Source organism: Mus caroli, unplaced genomic scaffold, assembly GCF_978045245.1.
Source record: "Mus caroli unplaced genomic scaffold, Mus_caroli_1 scaffold_7, whole genome shotgun sequence".
Taxonomy (NCBI): domain Eukaryota; kingdom Metazoa; phylum Chordata; class Mammalia; order Rodentia; family Muridae; genus Mus; species Mus caroli.
The window spans coordinates 127,545,562-127,562,702 of NW_028227262.1; the positions used below are offsets into that span (position 1 = coordinate 127,545,562).

Sequence of the window (17,141 nt, forward strand, 5' to 3'; positions counted from 1 at the left end):
AGTGTGCTTCCTGTCAGGGCTTTTCTGAATCTAAGAATTTGGCGGGGGCGGTAAAATTCAGAACTGGCAAAGGACTGGCATCACATCATCACAGAGAATCAAAGAGGTTCTTTAGGGCTTGGTATTTTCCCTCCTCGCCTCTCCTCACACAGACTGGTCTTTCCCTAATACTATCCCAACCAGAATTCATAAATCCACAGAAGGGAGCAAAGAGAAGAGCGTAGAGAACACACGAAGCACAGCCACCTTGGCAAGAAATGTCGCAAGCTGAGTGATACATGCCACACAGTAGAGCTGGACTTAATATAACCTGATTAACATACCCAAGGGAACAATCAAAGATGAAACACAATGAAATAGAGAAGAGAAAGCACCCGGCCATGGTAACGAGAGGAAATGCAGTAAGAAATTAATAGAAGTTAGGAACACTTATGATGCACCAGCATGTGTTATTGGTACAGATTTAGAAGACAAGACTAAAGAGTTGTCCTTGAAACAAATTCTTCCTGAAAGCACATGAAGAGACAGATAATAGCTCGGCAGGCAAAGGCACTGGCCACTGGGCCGGAGTTTGATCCCTGGGACCCACTGTAGAGGGAGACAACTAACTCATGAAAGTTGTTCTTTGACCCTCTCAAGTATGGCATGTCCTGTGGGCCCCTACCATTCACACACACACACACACACACACACACACACACACACGCACACACACAGAGGCACACGCGCACACACACAGGCGCACACACACGCACATCATCATCATCATCAACTTTCAGGTCCAGCAAAGTGGCTCAGCAGACACAAGTACTGAGAGTCTGAGTGTCTGAGTTTCATTCCCGGAGCCCATGTAGAGGGAGAAGGGGAGGACCAACTCCTGAAAGTTGTCATCTAAGCTCTAGATACGCATGTTGACAAGGGCATTCTAGACGTTGATGCAGGAGGATTATAAGTTAGGCTGAGATTCGATCTTGAAATTAATAACTATATAATAACTATTATGATAAGACAATAAACATTGCTGCAGATGTTAAATCCATGGTGACTGCAACATTGCATATATATTAAGATTACCTTTCAAGGTTACAGAACATTCGTGCCCTACAATGAAAAATGTCAAACTATGGTTTTGATGAAATAAAAGGAAAATATACTAAACAACAAGATAGGACAGGAGGAATAATGCCCCAAAGCTGCCTGCACACTCTTACTGAGCTGTGACATTCATTATCTTCCTGCTGGAGTTTGAACACTTGGTTCTCAGACCTTTGACCTCAGGCAGAACCACACCCTTGACTTTCCTGGTCTCTGCTTAAGTGTTTGTGGAACTTGTGACTAGTGTAACATGATTTGAAGACTGCAATTCTCATCTGTCTATGTTCAACCTTCATTCTTCAGTTAAACTGTATAAAGGTACAAATATTTTTAGGTCACAATGACTGTAAATTAGCAGTCATGTTTAATTTAGATCAATAGAAAGGAGGGAATGGGGATAGCCGTAGTGTGAGTAGCTACTTCGAAGACTTGCCGAAGACAATTCAGAATAAATCAGGTTGGACTCCACTGTCTCAAGATCCACGGAGAAACATTGATGTGTGAGGACTTGAGGTCCAATGACTATTTCAAGGTTAAAGACAGCAAGTTCAGGATCTTGGGCCACCAATCCTGCTTCCATAGATTGTGGGCTGCTTCTAGGGATACAGGATACCTGTGTCTGTTAGTGACTAGGTCAGTGAGTGTTTCATCACAATGTTTAAATGAACAAGTAAAGTGTCGTTACTGGAACACTTCTCGGAGTTCAGAACGTAATTGACACAAGGCAAACCCAGTAAAAGAAATCATCCTGTCACCTTTGAACCTCAAGACCATGTCTTCTGGTTTCTTTCCAGTTTTCTCCAGGCGACGCTCTGAACAATGATTCCTGCAAAATCAAAGTTCTATCCAATGTGTTCGCAGAGAACTTATTTGGAACCAAGTTAACTTGAATTTCCCCTTATAACTCAACTTTTGGGAGATACTAGTAAGCTCTTCCTGCAAACACCCTCATTATCTTTGATACCACAGCTTGCAGTGTTAGGCACGCTTCATGGTGTCTCTTTTCACCCAGCTGATGCTGTCAGTATTGACTGATGTAATGAAACAGTCATTGAGCTTCCTAACAATGAAGCAGAAAGCAGAAAGGCAAAATTATATTTTCATTTGTTACACTGACTATATATTTTTTTCTTAAATAAATGGAAAGCCAGGAAAAACAGAGAACGGGCAAGAAGCTGCTGGGTAAAAGAACTGACCTCATAATGGTAGGTAGAGAAGGGGGGGGGGGGTGGAAGGATCCTTAGTGAATTAAGCTATTTTCAGCTCAGTTTTGAACCTTCATGAAATGAAAATGTCGGCTTGCAGCAATAAAAAGATGCAATCTTTGTTCAAAGGGATTTGATAGCCATAAAGGTCGGAGAATGGCAGCCCAACCCATTTTACTTATCTTCAGCATACCGCGTGAGACGACAGCTTGTGTAGGGCCTTTACCTTGACAGTGAAGCGTTTCTTCTTTGGTGGGCTCCATACCGTGCCAGTTGAATGAATGAAGGCCCGTAAAGGCCTTAAGGAGGTCACCAACACATATGCCTTAAGAATTACAGATAGTTCTTCTGCTCTGGAGATTGCTTCGTGCGGGGCAAAGACTGTAGTCAGATTCCTACAGAAAAAAAAAAATCATAGCGCTGCATTTAAAATTGAGTATGCAATGGGCGAATGACCTAAAGCTTGATAAATCCTCCCATCCCCCCGCCCCCCTTGGTCAGTGGGTTTCCTGAACCAATTGCAGCTGTTGGATTTTTCTCTCGCCACCAGGGGGTGCACGAGCACAAAGACACGCCATCAATGGGTAGGGTTCTTTATACTGGAAGGCTGAATCAAACAATTTTCCCCCAAAGGAAAACAGTACTTACAATAATGTTTAAAGATTTATGAAAATTAATTTAGTCACACTCTGTGACTTCGGATTCATGGGACTTTTGAGCAGAAGTGAATGCATGAATTTGGGTGAGAAACTCTCCTCCTCCCCTGCCTTCTTAGATGCTCTCTTCAGTTTGTGCAAACATTGAATTATTTAACAGCAGACAGGCCATCCATCAAGAATATGCTTGAATATTTCCCCCAACTACCTCATATCTACATAACAAACACCCCTCATTGCTCATAATTAAAGGCCAACTTAAAGGCCGAATGTAAAGAAAGCAATAAACAATACTTGTTTCTTGTTTTGTTACGAAGCAAACACACTTCCATCATAAATCATACCAAAATGTAAAATTATTTGTATTTCTGTCTATATGTCAGGAATCTAATCCTAATCAATAATAATGTAGCTTGTGCTTATGAAAACTATGGAAATTAAAACATTGTGCCGAAGCCACATTAATTTCTCAATAAGCACTACTAAATGCTGAGCTATTATCTAGTAATTATACAAGTAGATGAGGAAAACTCATCATAAATGTCTTGAATGACAGAATTAAAATACTTATCTCCCCGCCACCTCTGTGATCCTAAAATCCTTTACCCAGAATCTTTAGAGTCCAGGAAAGCAGGGAGGGACCTTTGGTGGGAAGAGGAAAGAAAGAACTTAAGGGAGGGAGGATGGAATAACAGGGGTAATATGAAAGAGAAAGGGGAAATGTGGAGGGAGGTTTAAGTGGGGGGGTATGGGAGGGAAGGGCAGTGGAGGAGGCTGGGGAGGGATAACCAACACTAACGATGTTCAAAATAAGCTGTAGGAAGCCCACTGCTTTATAAACTTCTAAACTGTTTACATTTCCCATAGAAGAGTTTCACCAGAACTAGGCAGTACGTATGATGCTCCTCCCGGGAGTCATAGATTACAAAGTAAAAGCCCAGTGCACTGTGGGATGCCTCCCTAAAACAGTCTGTCAGGACTGTCTCAGAAATCTCCTAAATAACATAGGCTATTGCCATTGTCCTTGGTTGCTTACCAGGACCTGATGTTAAGTTTCTGATGCTAATGACACCAATCACTTTAGTTATATGACATGGAGGAATCAAATTGGTACTGACTGGAAAACTTCCTTCCCTGCTGGCCAGCTTTTGTAGTGTTGCAAAGTGCCATATGTAGGTTTGGGGCAGGGAACATCATCCAACCCAGTAGTGAACCTGTGAACTACAGTAAAGGCCTGGGGGTGGGGGGTGGGGCAAAATGTGCCCATAGGTGCAATAGTGGCATATATGTTATTGGTAAGTAACAGTCTTTTGCTTGGACTTATGGCATGTTCCACAGGAGCACATGGATGTCTACTATTGTGAATCTGGCCAGGGATCTGCCTGGAGAGTTCGCAGGCTCCAGGATTAAATCTGCTAATATGTTGTTAAAAGCACAGAGTATCAAACTGCTCTCTAAACTCCTATTGCTATACCTATAGATTAGTGAAGTTCTCGAATCTCATCAGAGAAGTTTCTCTGTACAGTGGACAGCAGCTAATGCAGAAGCTCACAGCTTGTCACAATGCAGAAGATCCGGGTCGGTGGGTGCTCAGGACATCTATCTTATCCCTACCAGCAAGGTGAAGGAAGGGCTGTAAGAGCTGGAGGTCAGGGTGGACCAGAGTGAAAGAGCTGCTTTCATGATTTCCCAGCAGCTGGTTCTGCTACCACTAGACATGCGTAAGATCAAGCCATTCACCCATCCGCCCTGAGGCAGGGAGGGTCTGACAAGTTCCACCCCTGAGGAGCTATTGATAGTTGATGGCTTATGGGAAGACAGAGTCTGTTTCCTTTAAGAATGTGACCCATGGTAGGTTGATTGCCACACCCTACCACGGTGGATGGCTCCTCACCCACAACGATATAAGTAGTACAGCGTGTTATATAAATAGTAAATAAATAAATAAAGGCATGATGCTGTTGGGGCTGGGTGACTGATGGATCTCAGGGGAGGAGAGAAGGTAGAGATTAAGATCAAAATACATTATACAAAATTCCTAAAGATTAATACAAATATTATATTTAAAGTACCCTTTCCTGGAAATACCTTGGACAACTTGATACCCTTTCTTAGATCGTAGGAGTCATAAAAATTTAATAGCTAAGAAAAATCTATTCAGCCACATTCAAAGACTAAAGCAATGCCGTGCAGATATAAAATAGAAGTTAAAACTTTATAGTTTTACACTGTCAAGGTTCTAAATTCAATTTACATTAGTGTAACTTACTAGCTAAGAGTCCAATTTACCCAAATGTTTATTCTGCAGAAGCAGAAACTTGAATTAGTCTAGAAGAAAGTCAATGATGACATTCCTTTAAAAAAAAAAAAAAAAGTAGCCAGGCATGGTGGTGCACGCCTTTAATCCCAGCACTTAGGAGGCAGAGGTAGGTGGATCTCTGAGCCTGGTCTACAAAGTGAGTTCCAGGACAGCCAGGGCTACACAGAGAAACTCTGTCTCGAAAAACCAAATATATGTATATGTATGTATGTATATATATATGTGTGTGTGTGTGTGTGTGTGTATGTATGTGTATATATGTGTATATATATATATATATATATATATATATATATAATTTAATGTATATGAGTACACTGTAGCTGTCTTCAGACACACCAGAAGAGGGCATCAGATCCCATTACAGATGGTTGTGAGCCACCATGTGGTTGCTGAGAATTGAAATCAGGACCTCAGTGGACCTCTTATTCACTGAGCCATCTCTCCAGCCCTGCTGACACTCCCTCTTAAGCCACAATGTCTGAGCATCCTTCTGAATGGGGCGAAACAATTCTCACCAAGTCACAACCTCCCACCCCGCCCCAACCCAATGCCCGAGCTCCGAGCTCTGAGTTCTAGTTTTTTTTTCTTGTTGCCTACAATATGTGTTGGATAGAACATCACACATGGATATCTTACAACTGTTTGCGTTGCCAGTCCCGAGGTTTCCATACACGTGGCTTCTCTGCTTTTGAGAGATGACTGGAAACCCTCAGCTGTGACTGTGTCCCCCGATCCAGGCACACAGAGGAACTCACTGGAAGTCGCAATTCTGAAAAGAGTCACAAGCAAAAGACAGTCATTCTTGTTGGTTCCTCCCGGAGTTGCTTCTAAATTACAGTGTGCTGCATCAAAACTGCAGAGTCCATCTCTCCACTCTGAAGCCAGGTTGCATCTATGAAGTAAGAATGCATGATCAAAGAGAAGTTTGTTTTGGAGGGTTATTTGTTTGCCCCCCCTCCCATCACCAGGAAAGAAACGGTAATAACTGGTTCTCAATTTGCTTGCTCAGAAGGGAAAACAGGTTCCGTGTTTCTAACCATTCAACCCCAAGCTGATCTACATCCACACTTAGCAGTGTGCTCTGTCACTGATAGAAAGGTATCTGTAGGCACTGACTGGGGTGTGAACAGAACTCAGAAAGGGAGTTAATTCACCGACAATATATTGCTTCATATACTTTAGTTGGTTATGACCCATGACCTTGGTCCCTTCACAAGGGTTTTTATTTCAGAAAGGTTTAAGTTGACACAAATGAAGAATAGCAATATCTTACTTCAGAACAGTTACACTGAAATGTTTAAAAGGTGAAAGTTTTGGATATGCTTAGAAAGAGAACCCAGAAGGTACAGAAAGCCGTAGAATAAAAACGGAAAGCCTCCCCCATCCAAAGTGGATGCTTACACATCAACTTTTAAAATCCCGAGAAACACAGGACATCTGGAGCATCTTATCTTTTCTAAAACATACAATGGATACAGTTGAGATAAGTAACAATGTGCCTATACTAATGTATATACATAGGGATTTGGGGGGTTTTTTTGTTGTTGTTGTTATAATATATGAGAGATGTCCCAATGGTCCATGCCTGGCTTACTTCTTAGGTTTATGTAGAATTACTCCATATACACTTCTCAGTGGATTATAGTATTATATATATATATATAATTGAGTAGGCCATTCTTCTCTGCTGTGTTCTTACTTTTGAAATATTTCTCCATTGATATTTTCACCAACACTGTGATAAACATTCTCCTACAACTATTTTGGTGTACCTATATAAGTTTGCCCAAATTCTTCTAGGCATGTAGAGTTACCAGGTCAATGAACAAATGTGTTGTAACTTTATTAGACATTATTAAATTACCTCTTAAAACATTTATCCAAATTTCTATACTATCCAGCAGTGTGTAGGACTTGTTTTACCCCACCCCCCAGGTCACACTACTTTATTTTTGAGTTAAACAATTTATCCAGGTCTCAAAATGGAATTTAATTTTCCTCTTGTACACACTCCATCAATACTATCATAGTCTATTTTAAAACCTCTCACAGTCCCAAGTGAAAGTCACAGAGGTAGGACTATTTGATGCATCCCCACAGCCCACTGTAACACAGTGTGAGTCTGTGCAAGTAAATGCTGATAACCTATTAGTAAGACTTTCTTAGTGAAGAAGTTCCATCGATCATAACAGCAGAATTGGTGTTATTCAAATTGCTTTGGTGTTGAAGTTGATAAGTGAAGAGGCATAGCAGATCATCTCTTTCCTTGGAATTCACAACCTCAATTGTTTTTTTTTTTATTACATTTTGTGTACGTGTGTGTGAGCAGGTGCCTGTGCAGGTCCAAGGACAACTTATAGGAGTTGGTTGTCTCCATCCAGCATGAGTGCAGGTCTCAGGGCCTGAGCCCAGATAGTCAGGCTTGGAAGTGAGTACCTTTACCCACGGAGCCATCCACCTGACCTGGAAATATGGGAGCCAAGGTATGCAGCCTAGTGGTAGAGCATGCATTTAGCATGTACATGACCTTGGGTAAAATCCTCATCGATGGGGGAAGAAAACAGTAAGATGTTGACAAAAAATCCCTCAATCTTGGCTTGGGGTTTGTTGATGGTTACATTTTATGATTCCTATAAAACAACAACAACATCCCTTTTGCAATTAGTTATACCTTGATATCAAAAAGGACTCTTATTTGAATATGGGAAAAATGAGCAGACATAAACTCCTTTAATATATAGAAAAATCAGTTGTGTTTTATGGAAGTGTTATAAATGATTGTGAACACAATTATCTTATGTTAGATAACAGAATCAGATACTTGTGGGAGGGGCCTTTTAGGTCTTTGGTGAATCCATCCAACATTTTTTTCAATAGGTTAGCCCACCCACTTCCTTCTTACCCTGCTTCCTCCCTCCTAACTCCTAGACACATGCAGAATGCCTAGAATTCTCCCCACAATACAGCTGAAAATAGCTTCTGTAAGTCTTAAGGAATTTGGGAGATGAGAGACTCTGTTACATGAGTAGTCTTCCAAATAACTCTCTAATTCACTCGTGGGGTAGTTGAAATGTTTTATAAGCAATTACATGTGAAGTGCCTCGCACATGTCCATTAGGTTTTCTTGCCCATGGTATGAAGTCAGAGTGTGTAATAGATTCAGATGTGAAATGCTACCCAGTGAGTAGTGTGGTGCTTTTATTTATTGCATACTCTTAGCTTGTCTCAGAGAGCACTGAAGCCTGTAAGCTTATGAGTCGCCTGGAGTAAAACTGGACCATTTGTTAGGGATGCAGCAGGACTGCCTTTCTCATGCCTTTTAATATGTAATGGAATGTTTCCCAGTGCCTGCTGACTGGGGTGCTGTTATATGAGCAGGAAGACTGAGCCAGAAGAGGCTTGTCTTTGCATTTCTGATCTTGCCAATCAACACTGGGATTGTGACACTGCTGGAGAGTCCTCTAGATTCCAGAATGTGAATGCCATGAGTTGTCATAGCTTTTCATAATACTAAAACACAAGGCTGACCCTTTCCAGGTGCTCCTGTTAGCAATGAAATAGTTTGGAGTTGTTTAGCCAACTTGTGGTTACAAACCAAAATGTTACCCTAAGGAACTAAAAATGCATCCCTTGGTTAGTAATTCCTCCTGCTCTGTGTAGCATGTAATTATATACAGCACAGGTAAAGACTAAACACTGGAAAAACATGTGTACTAGAAAAGATTAGCTGCCAATTTTCTGGTGTATTTGATTTAATGTTTTGCCCCATAGCTAGTAATTAATATGAAAGTAATAGCAAAAGTATAATTATGTTCCACAAATGTTTGGATGTTGCCTTGCATTTCTTATTAAGAAACTAAATACAGTGTTTTGTATTTTAAATTTCCAGTGAAGATAAAAGTCCTTGATTAGCAATTAATAATGATTTGAGATTAGCAGTATAAATAAATATAGTTATAAGGGTATTAATTTCTATTTCTGCCTGTGGGCATTTACAAATCTTAATGCTTATCTTGCAGGTATAAAAGCTACAAAAAAATATAACTTCGAAACTCACGCGCATCACAAATATGACTTTAGAAATGCACACATTGAAGCTGGAGAGATGGCTCAGCCATTAAAGGCTAGGCTCACAACCAAATATATAAGAGAAATACACACATTGAAGTCCTACCCAGAAATAGCTTCTACTGTAGTCATCAAGCAAAGATTACAGGTAGAGGGGCACACATATTGCCAAGGCAAGAAAGATAGGGAGCCAATGACCCACCATCTTCTACCCCTAAGCCTGAGTTCTTGCTAGAACCTAATGTCAAGAAATCCACATGGATGTAGGATGTGAAAGACAGCCATCTGGAGGAAGGCTTGGAGCGAACTGCAGGGCTAAATGGAGAGGACCCAACACAAATACCACACTTGGAAAAGAGGGGCTGTATTCACAGTTCACTCCGCCATGTGTTCATGAGTTCACATACAGGAAAAGAATGAAGGAGAAGTAATGGTATCTTAATATCCAGCAAGCATATTGACAAAGGGCAGCAGGCGATGGCTTAGACTGAACGATATGGAATTACTGTTTGTAAGTAAAAACAGTAGAATGTTGATCAAATATCAGCAACTGCACAGTGGTCCACCCAATGTTTCTTTTATTACATCACGGGTCTTCCTGGAGGGAAAAAAAATTAGAAATGTATAATCAGGTAAGATTGGGTGCATGGACTCAGGGAACATCATGGAAGACCTGGCAGAAAGATTCTAAGAGTCAGAGGTCAGGGAACCTGGGGACCACAGTGTCATTTGACATTGTCAGGTACATCTGTACTCATGAACTCAGCAGCTGTGATGTTCCACCTGTGACATGTGATATGTGTAATTTCAAGTCAGTCAATATTCCAACATGAATGCTGAAAGTGCCCATGAGTCCCTACCTCTCATTAAGGAACAACTGACAGTCAAGGGATGCTAGTGGGGAGAGAGTCAGCTTTGTTTTAGTGTGGCCCCTGATAAGTCTACAGTGTTCCAGTGGGTAGCCCAACACTCATGGGCATATAGGTAGCACAAATTGGATACAGGACAAATTGGATACTGGGGGAGTGAGAGGGACTCCAGGAGGAGTTTGGGCAGTGAGTATGATCAGCATATATTGTATGAACACATAAAAATATAGGAGAATTAATAAAATATTATTTTAAAAATTAAAACTAGTTTTAACATGAGCACATAGTCATACTATGTGCAAAAAAAACTACCTATACATTAATCACCTGTTTTTAAGAGAGAGGTGACCCTGAGGTCACTCATGAGTGTTTAGCATCTTCCTTGTAACCAATGGAGTCGTAGTCCAAGTCTCCTACAAAACAACAAATATCCTCACCTCTTCATCTGCTCCAGTTTGTGAATGATGATGAAAAAAAAAATCATGCCAAAAGGCATAATGGGTGCAGAACAAATCTTTGCTAAATGAGTACCTGGATAGTAGCTAAGGTCATTTGCAAGTCTAGTTTTCTTAATTCTGGATACAAAGTTGCCATTCTAATACATGGTGTAATTGGGCATTAATTGGGGAGAATTCATTGGCCTGCAAATTTTGCATATTGCATTAATGATGAGCATGTCACAGGGCCAACCACCTGCCCTTCTGTTTGTATGAGGTCCAGCAGCCTCATGGGAAAGAGACTACAGATGGATGTTCTTTAAGCCACCACCCCCTGAGAAGGTATTTGAGGAATATCAATCAATCATCCTTTCACCTCTTCAGGAGAGGACAAAACAGTAAGGGGTACAGCCACACAAATGGATGTCTAACAAGGACGACTGTGTAGACCCAGTGGATACCACATCTCCACTCCTGAGTAGATCGGGAAGATTCACACCCTGTTCTTTGGTCAGGTTTGGCTTTGTGTGGTCCTAAGAGACGAAGGAGCTCAGCAGTTCCTGTCTTGTTTTACTCATTTAAAGGAATTTTCTACTAGGTTCTAATACTGTGTTACGTCATAAGTAGAGTAAAATTGGAACTGACACACACAGCATATCTGAGTCAAGCTCTCTATACTTTGTTCAAACAAAAGTGTCCTGCCAGCAACAGATCCAAATGGATTCACAGCAAGACTTCCTAGACAATTGCAGGTCGTCATTTGGGACTTTGCATACTCCAAATGCACTGAGTCCTTAACAGATTTTATTGTCATTTTATTAAAATAACCTTGACCATGGTGTCTTTAAGAGAACGAGTATGGCAAACACATAAATGTATTATTAGAATACATTTCCGACCTTATCTGGGCAATTCATGGGTAATTTCTCACAATCTGGAGTCATTGCACTACTATGTGTGCCAGTGGATGATGACGTCCTCTTGATGGCCTCAGAGGTCTTTCTCATGCCGTTATCATAGAAGGACATGTCATACCACAAGTGTATAAATATATACATATCAATAAGACAATACTTCAATACCATACTGTTTGGGGGCAAAAGCATCACATGCCTTCTGTTATAAGAAATGAGATGTAATCCATGCCCTGTAGTATGTGGAATGACCAGCTCAATGGCACAACACAGCAATGCACTTTAAACGGAGTAGTCATTGTACAAAATCCCCACCAACTAACCGATCCATCAATCACACGCCTATCAAGCATTCAGCAAATGCAAGCTGTAAGTGCCCTTCATTCAGTTCTTTCAGTGGAAGTGTCAAAGTCACACAGTTCTACAAAACCAATTTTCCCCATGGACTCCTCTATGTTTTGACCATGACAACATAAGAACCTTGAATTCCACTCATTTTCCTTGGTAATAAAAGCTGTGTCTAGACTACCACTTCAATTTTCTTGCCCTATGATTTCACCGCAATGACCAAACAGCATGAAAGATTGTTTTATTACTTTATGGCAGCTTAATTTTCCTCTGATGTTTTTCTACATGAATTTCCCAGATGACAAGAATTTTTTTAAAGAAAAGAAAATGCTTGACTACCCCAGCAAAGCCCAAGATGAATAATTTAACATAAATTAATGAGTGTCATTAATAACAATTTGAAACACAGCTTCCAACAAATATTAATACATAAGAGTCCAATAAATATGACAATAAAGTAGATGCCTAAATCCACCTGCTGTAAAAGAAGTTAATCACTTTACTAATATCAAACCATCTCCCTCAGGTCACATTTTCTGGAATAAACCATGAAATAGTATTGATTTAATTTGCATCAGAATAATTAATGGCTTACTAGAATCTGCAACAGTAATTATAAATTCCTCTTAAATGTAGTGTAGTCAGTGATAACTTAAATGTAAGATACAAACACTGGCTGAGGGTGATGGTTACCCTTTAAATGAAACCAGGCATTAACATGTTCTAGAATGGCAAATCCACAAATCTAGAATTTTTACATCATATTTTAATATATTAAAGTATACAATGTTACTATCAAGTAGCCTCTCTATTTGTATAGTTTGCAAACAAAGGTATTATATTTGAGCCAAGGTTTTTTTTTTAATGATAGCAAGAATTTCATGATCTTTGAATCCCAAGATAAGAATTTAGAAGACACAGAAACTTGCAACAGTTGACTAAATTAAGTCTCATGGGAGATAGGGACTTACATGCCAGAAACAGGTGACCAGCGTGGGACACTGGAGGAAGACAAACGAGTACAGAATTATGGTCTGATTCTGAGGCTCCTTCCTGACCACTGGCCAGTAGTGTGATTGCGCTCTGTTGGGCTCAGGTTTGATTGTTCAGCACAGGAGACAGGAGTGGATTCTAACACACTGAAGACTGAGGGCATGAGACAGAAGCCAGCCACACCCTAGTCCAGCTTCCTGAAATAGTCTGGAGGTTTCCAACCTCCGAGAGTGAAGAGAATCATTAGCTTAGCACTTCTGTTTTGTGTCTGGTATGTCGCTAAAGAGTTAACCAAACTCAATGCTGCAAAAGTGGAGGGAGCTGCTCTTTAAAAATGGTAATTAGGCAATTCAAAATGTCAGTTCTTTCTCTACTTATCTGAATTATAAACTTTCATGTTAACATTTCTTCTCCATAAAGAATGTAAGCATTTAAGCTAATTAATGATATTAAAATAAATATTTCTATAAAGATATTTTCAAATATTTCTCAGAAACTTTTCATCTCTTGTCAAGATTGTAAATAATATATCATAAATTATGATAAACTATATATATATTATATTCTATATATGTTGACTTATTGCATTAGTATTCATAGATTTGCCACATCCAAAGCTTGGCTTTCACACTCAGTTGTTTTGGTTTTGGTTTGTATGTGGTACTAGGGTCCCTTGTATGCTTGTCAAACACTCTACAACTGAGCTACATCCCAGCCTTCCTTTTCATTGCTCATTTGGTGACAGGTGTACTGGCTAGTTTTGTTTCAACTTGGCACAGGCTGGAGTTATCACAGAGAAAGGAGCTTCAGTTGGGGAAATGCCTCCACAAGATCCAGCTGTAATAAGGCATTCTCTCAACTAGTGAACAAGTGGGGAGGTCCCCTTGTGGGTGGTGCCCTCTCTGGGTTGGTAATCTTGGTTCTATAAAAGAGCAGGCTGAGCAAGCCAGGGGAGGCAAGCCAGTAAAGAACATCCCTCCATGGCCTCTGCATCAGCTCCTGCTTCCTGACCTGCTTGAGTTCCAGTCCTGACTTTCTTTGGTGATGAGCAGCAGTGTGGAAACATAAGCTGAATAAACCCTTTCCTCCCCAACTTGTTTCTTGGTCATGATGTTTTATCCAGGAATAGAAACCCTGACTAAGACAACAGGTCTTAATAATTTGCTTAAACTCACTCTAGCACAGGCTAACCTTGATTTTGTGTGCTTCCTGCCCCCATGACTTCCTGAGCAGGTAGGATTCCATTTAACCTTGCTTATTTGCATCTCCCTTGTGCTAGTTAGTTTTTATTGTCAAGTTGACACAACCTAGATTCAACTGGGAAGAGGGAACTTCAACTGAAGACTTGGCTTCATCAGACTGTCTGTGAGCATGTCTTCATTGCTAAGTGATGGACTCATCCTAGACAGATGAGTGTAGGATTTTTTTAAAATAAAGATAGATGAGCACTATCAAGGAACAAGCCAATAGCAGCACTCTTCCATGGTCTCTGCTTCATTTCCTACCTCCAGGTTTCTGCTGAGTTGCTCAGTGATAGACAGACCTAGATGTGTAAGCAGTATGAACCCCATTTCTTCCTTACACTGCTTTCTGTCATGATATTTTTGACAACAACAGAAAAGAAAGCAAACTAGAACATCCCTGTAAGGCAATCCCAAACTTGAAATTACCTTGTTTTAATCTGCTACTTTGATGACTGAGAAAAAGCTGATAGTTTAAAAAAAAATTGGATTTTGCTATTTATTTTTAAATATCTTGAAGAAAATATTTGTGGCATTCAAAATTGTTCCTGACATCTTCAATAAATTAGGGTTATATAGTCATTGATTTAATAAGTCCAGTAAGTCCTAATATCACTCACCAGTCATGAAAAAAAGTTGACATTATTTTTGATCACAATAGATTCTGGCTAACATGTAGTGATTTTACAGCTCAATTTAGAAGTAGCAGAAAGAATTCAAGATGGCTAATAGCAAAGAAAAAATATTAAAAATACTGGTTTTCCTCTTTTCGTTCCTCACCTAATGAAGGAATCATGCTGACTTAGAAAGTAAGTCTTTAATGTATATCTTGGCATGACGCGTGAAAATCAAACTGATTGCTCTGTACACTGGAACAGCAAGAGTGTACAAAAGTTCACCGAAGAGAGTGACTGGGGAAACAGTGTTTTGGTGAGCTGAAGGGAACTACCGAGGAAATAAGCGGCTTTTCCATGAAGAATTTGGCAGAAAGTTCGTTCTGTGATGAGGGACAGTGAGACAGACAGTTCAAAGCACAAAGGTGCTTGCTGCCAAGTATGAAGACCTGGGTTCGATCCCTACAGGAACCTTAAGGGAGAACATTAAGTCCAGTGGGCTGTCCCTTGACCTCCACTTGTGTACTGTGGCTTGTCCCTCTCCCCAGTCAATCAATTAATAAATTAGTCAATGAGTAAACAAATGTTACAGGTTGGGTGATCCTAAATCTTCCTTTAGTATCGAAAAAAAACCAAAAACCAAAAACCAAAAACCAAAAACCAAAACCCAACTACCCTACAAGGCCTTTGGAACTAGAGATGAGGGCTTTGAAAGCGGCTGTTTTACTTTGCTTGCCCAATCAGCGTGATGCCCAGCTTTCTCAAAGGGCTGTTTGGCTTGGCTCCCCTGCCACACTGTGGCTCAGTTCCCCTGTGGCTGGAGTCAGGTTCCACAGCTTGAGTGGACTTGGGGTGCTCTTCCCAAGGGGAGTTGGGGGTCACTAGCAGGCCAGCAAAGTTGGATTTAGAGGAAAAGACATGAAGTGTCTATAAGGGATCTGAAATGTAAGAGTGCTCATTCAATTTCATGGCTCTAGATGAAACGTGACAGAGGTTCATGGCTACCATTATCCATCAAGCGATCTGTAGTTGAGGCTCTCCCACACTGCTTCTCCCGCATAGGTACTTGCCCAGCATCCTGTAGCTGCTGAGGGTTTCTCCCAGAAGCTGGCTACTCAGCACTTTTGTCGACTCCTTGATCTACCTTTTCTTTCCCAAATGACTTTACAAAATTCTCAGTATACTTTAGTCCTGAGAGTCTGAGTTGGCTGTAAGGCATGTATTTCCCACTAGAATTTTCTTAAGTTGATTTGAGTTGACACACTAGAGATTTCTCTCTTTCCAGTTTTGCTTTTAGGTGTGAGCCATGTCTTGTATGGTTAAGGAGTTTCACCCACCGACAACTTAAAAGTGTTTCAGTGGCTCACGCATAGCAAAATGCTCTATTAAAATCTGTCCAATGGGTAACAGTTTCTTTCATTAAGGTCTTCATTGGCACCTTGGCATTCTATCCTTTTGCGCTTGGCCACTTTAGGTTTACAAATACATTGTATTATTGGGAAATTTAAAATATCATTTTGTGGATTGGACCTTGTATTTTTATAGCCAGCTATGATTATAGTTGAAAGTTCTTTCTCTTGGGTGACCCAGCACTATTCTAAAACTGGCTGTAGAATGACCCACGCTGAGTGGAGGAGAAGGCTAAAGAAACTGAAGCATTTGCAAAACACGAAACAGAAGATGAAGAACAGATTCAGTTTACTTAAACACATCATCTTTCTTAGTAATTCTATTTAGAGTCAGAGTAAACATTCCCGTGACAGCAATATTTGGATTACTGGGTCATGAATAGTGATGGCTTCATACTTGAAAAATAAGTAGAGCCCTGTATCTCAACTCCATTCTAGAGAAATTTGTTTGTTGAGTCCAATTGTGACACTGTTAAAGTTCAGTGATGTTAAGCACATCGAATTCCAACATCAAAAGGGGGATAGACAGGAAGAGAGAGGGAGACAGAGAGACAGAGACACACACACACACACACAGAGAGAGAGAGAGAGAGAGAGAGAGAGAGAGAGAGAGAGATCCTATTTCACAACTTTCTCTCCCCTTTTTATATAGTCTATGGTCAGTGAAAGATGCTGACCTGCCATCGGGTCATTATTTACTGGGGTATTCATGTGTTTGTGTGGAATGAGTCTGCTCCACTAGTACTGCAATGTGCGTGACTTGACTTGAAGAACTGTGAGTGAGGTCTACCAGCAAGGAATCACCCTTAAATTAAAATGAGGTGGATAGCAAGAGAAGTGCCATGTAGCAGGATGACATAAAATTAAGGGCAGCTTTCAGTGCAGTGTTTTGTATTCTATAGACTACTTCTCTATAGACCAGTGTTTTTCAATCTTTCTACTTCAGTGACCCTTTAATACAGTTCTTCA

The 17,141-nt window shown here is 40.4% G+C and overlaps 1 protein-coding gene across 2 annotated transcripts in view; it reads right to left on the reverse strand.

The window, feature by feature from the left end:
• Cped1 (cadherin like and PC-esterase domain containing 1) overlaps positions 1 to 17,141 on the reverse strand; it is a 262,923-nt gene that overhangs the window by 156,550 nt on the left and 89,232 nt on the right. For both annotated transcript variants that reach the window (XM_021164697.3, XM_029478163.2), the window contains exons 5-6: positions 5,916 to 6,048; positions 2,527 to 2,695 (exon numbers count right to left, since the gene is read on the reverse strand). In XM_021164697.3, coding sequence (XP_021020356.1) covers positions 2,527 to 2,695; positions 5,916 to 6,048 — 302 coding nt within the window. The remainder of the gene's footprint in view (positions 1 to 2,526; positions 2,696 to 5,915; positions 6,049 to 17,141) is intronic.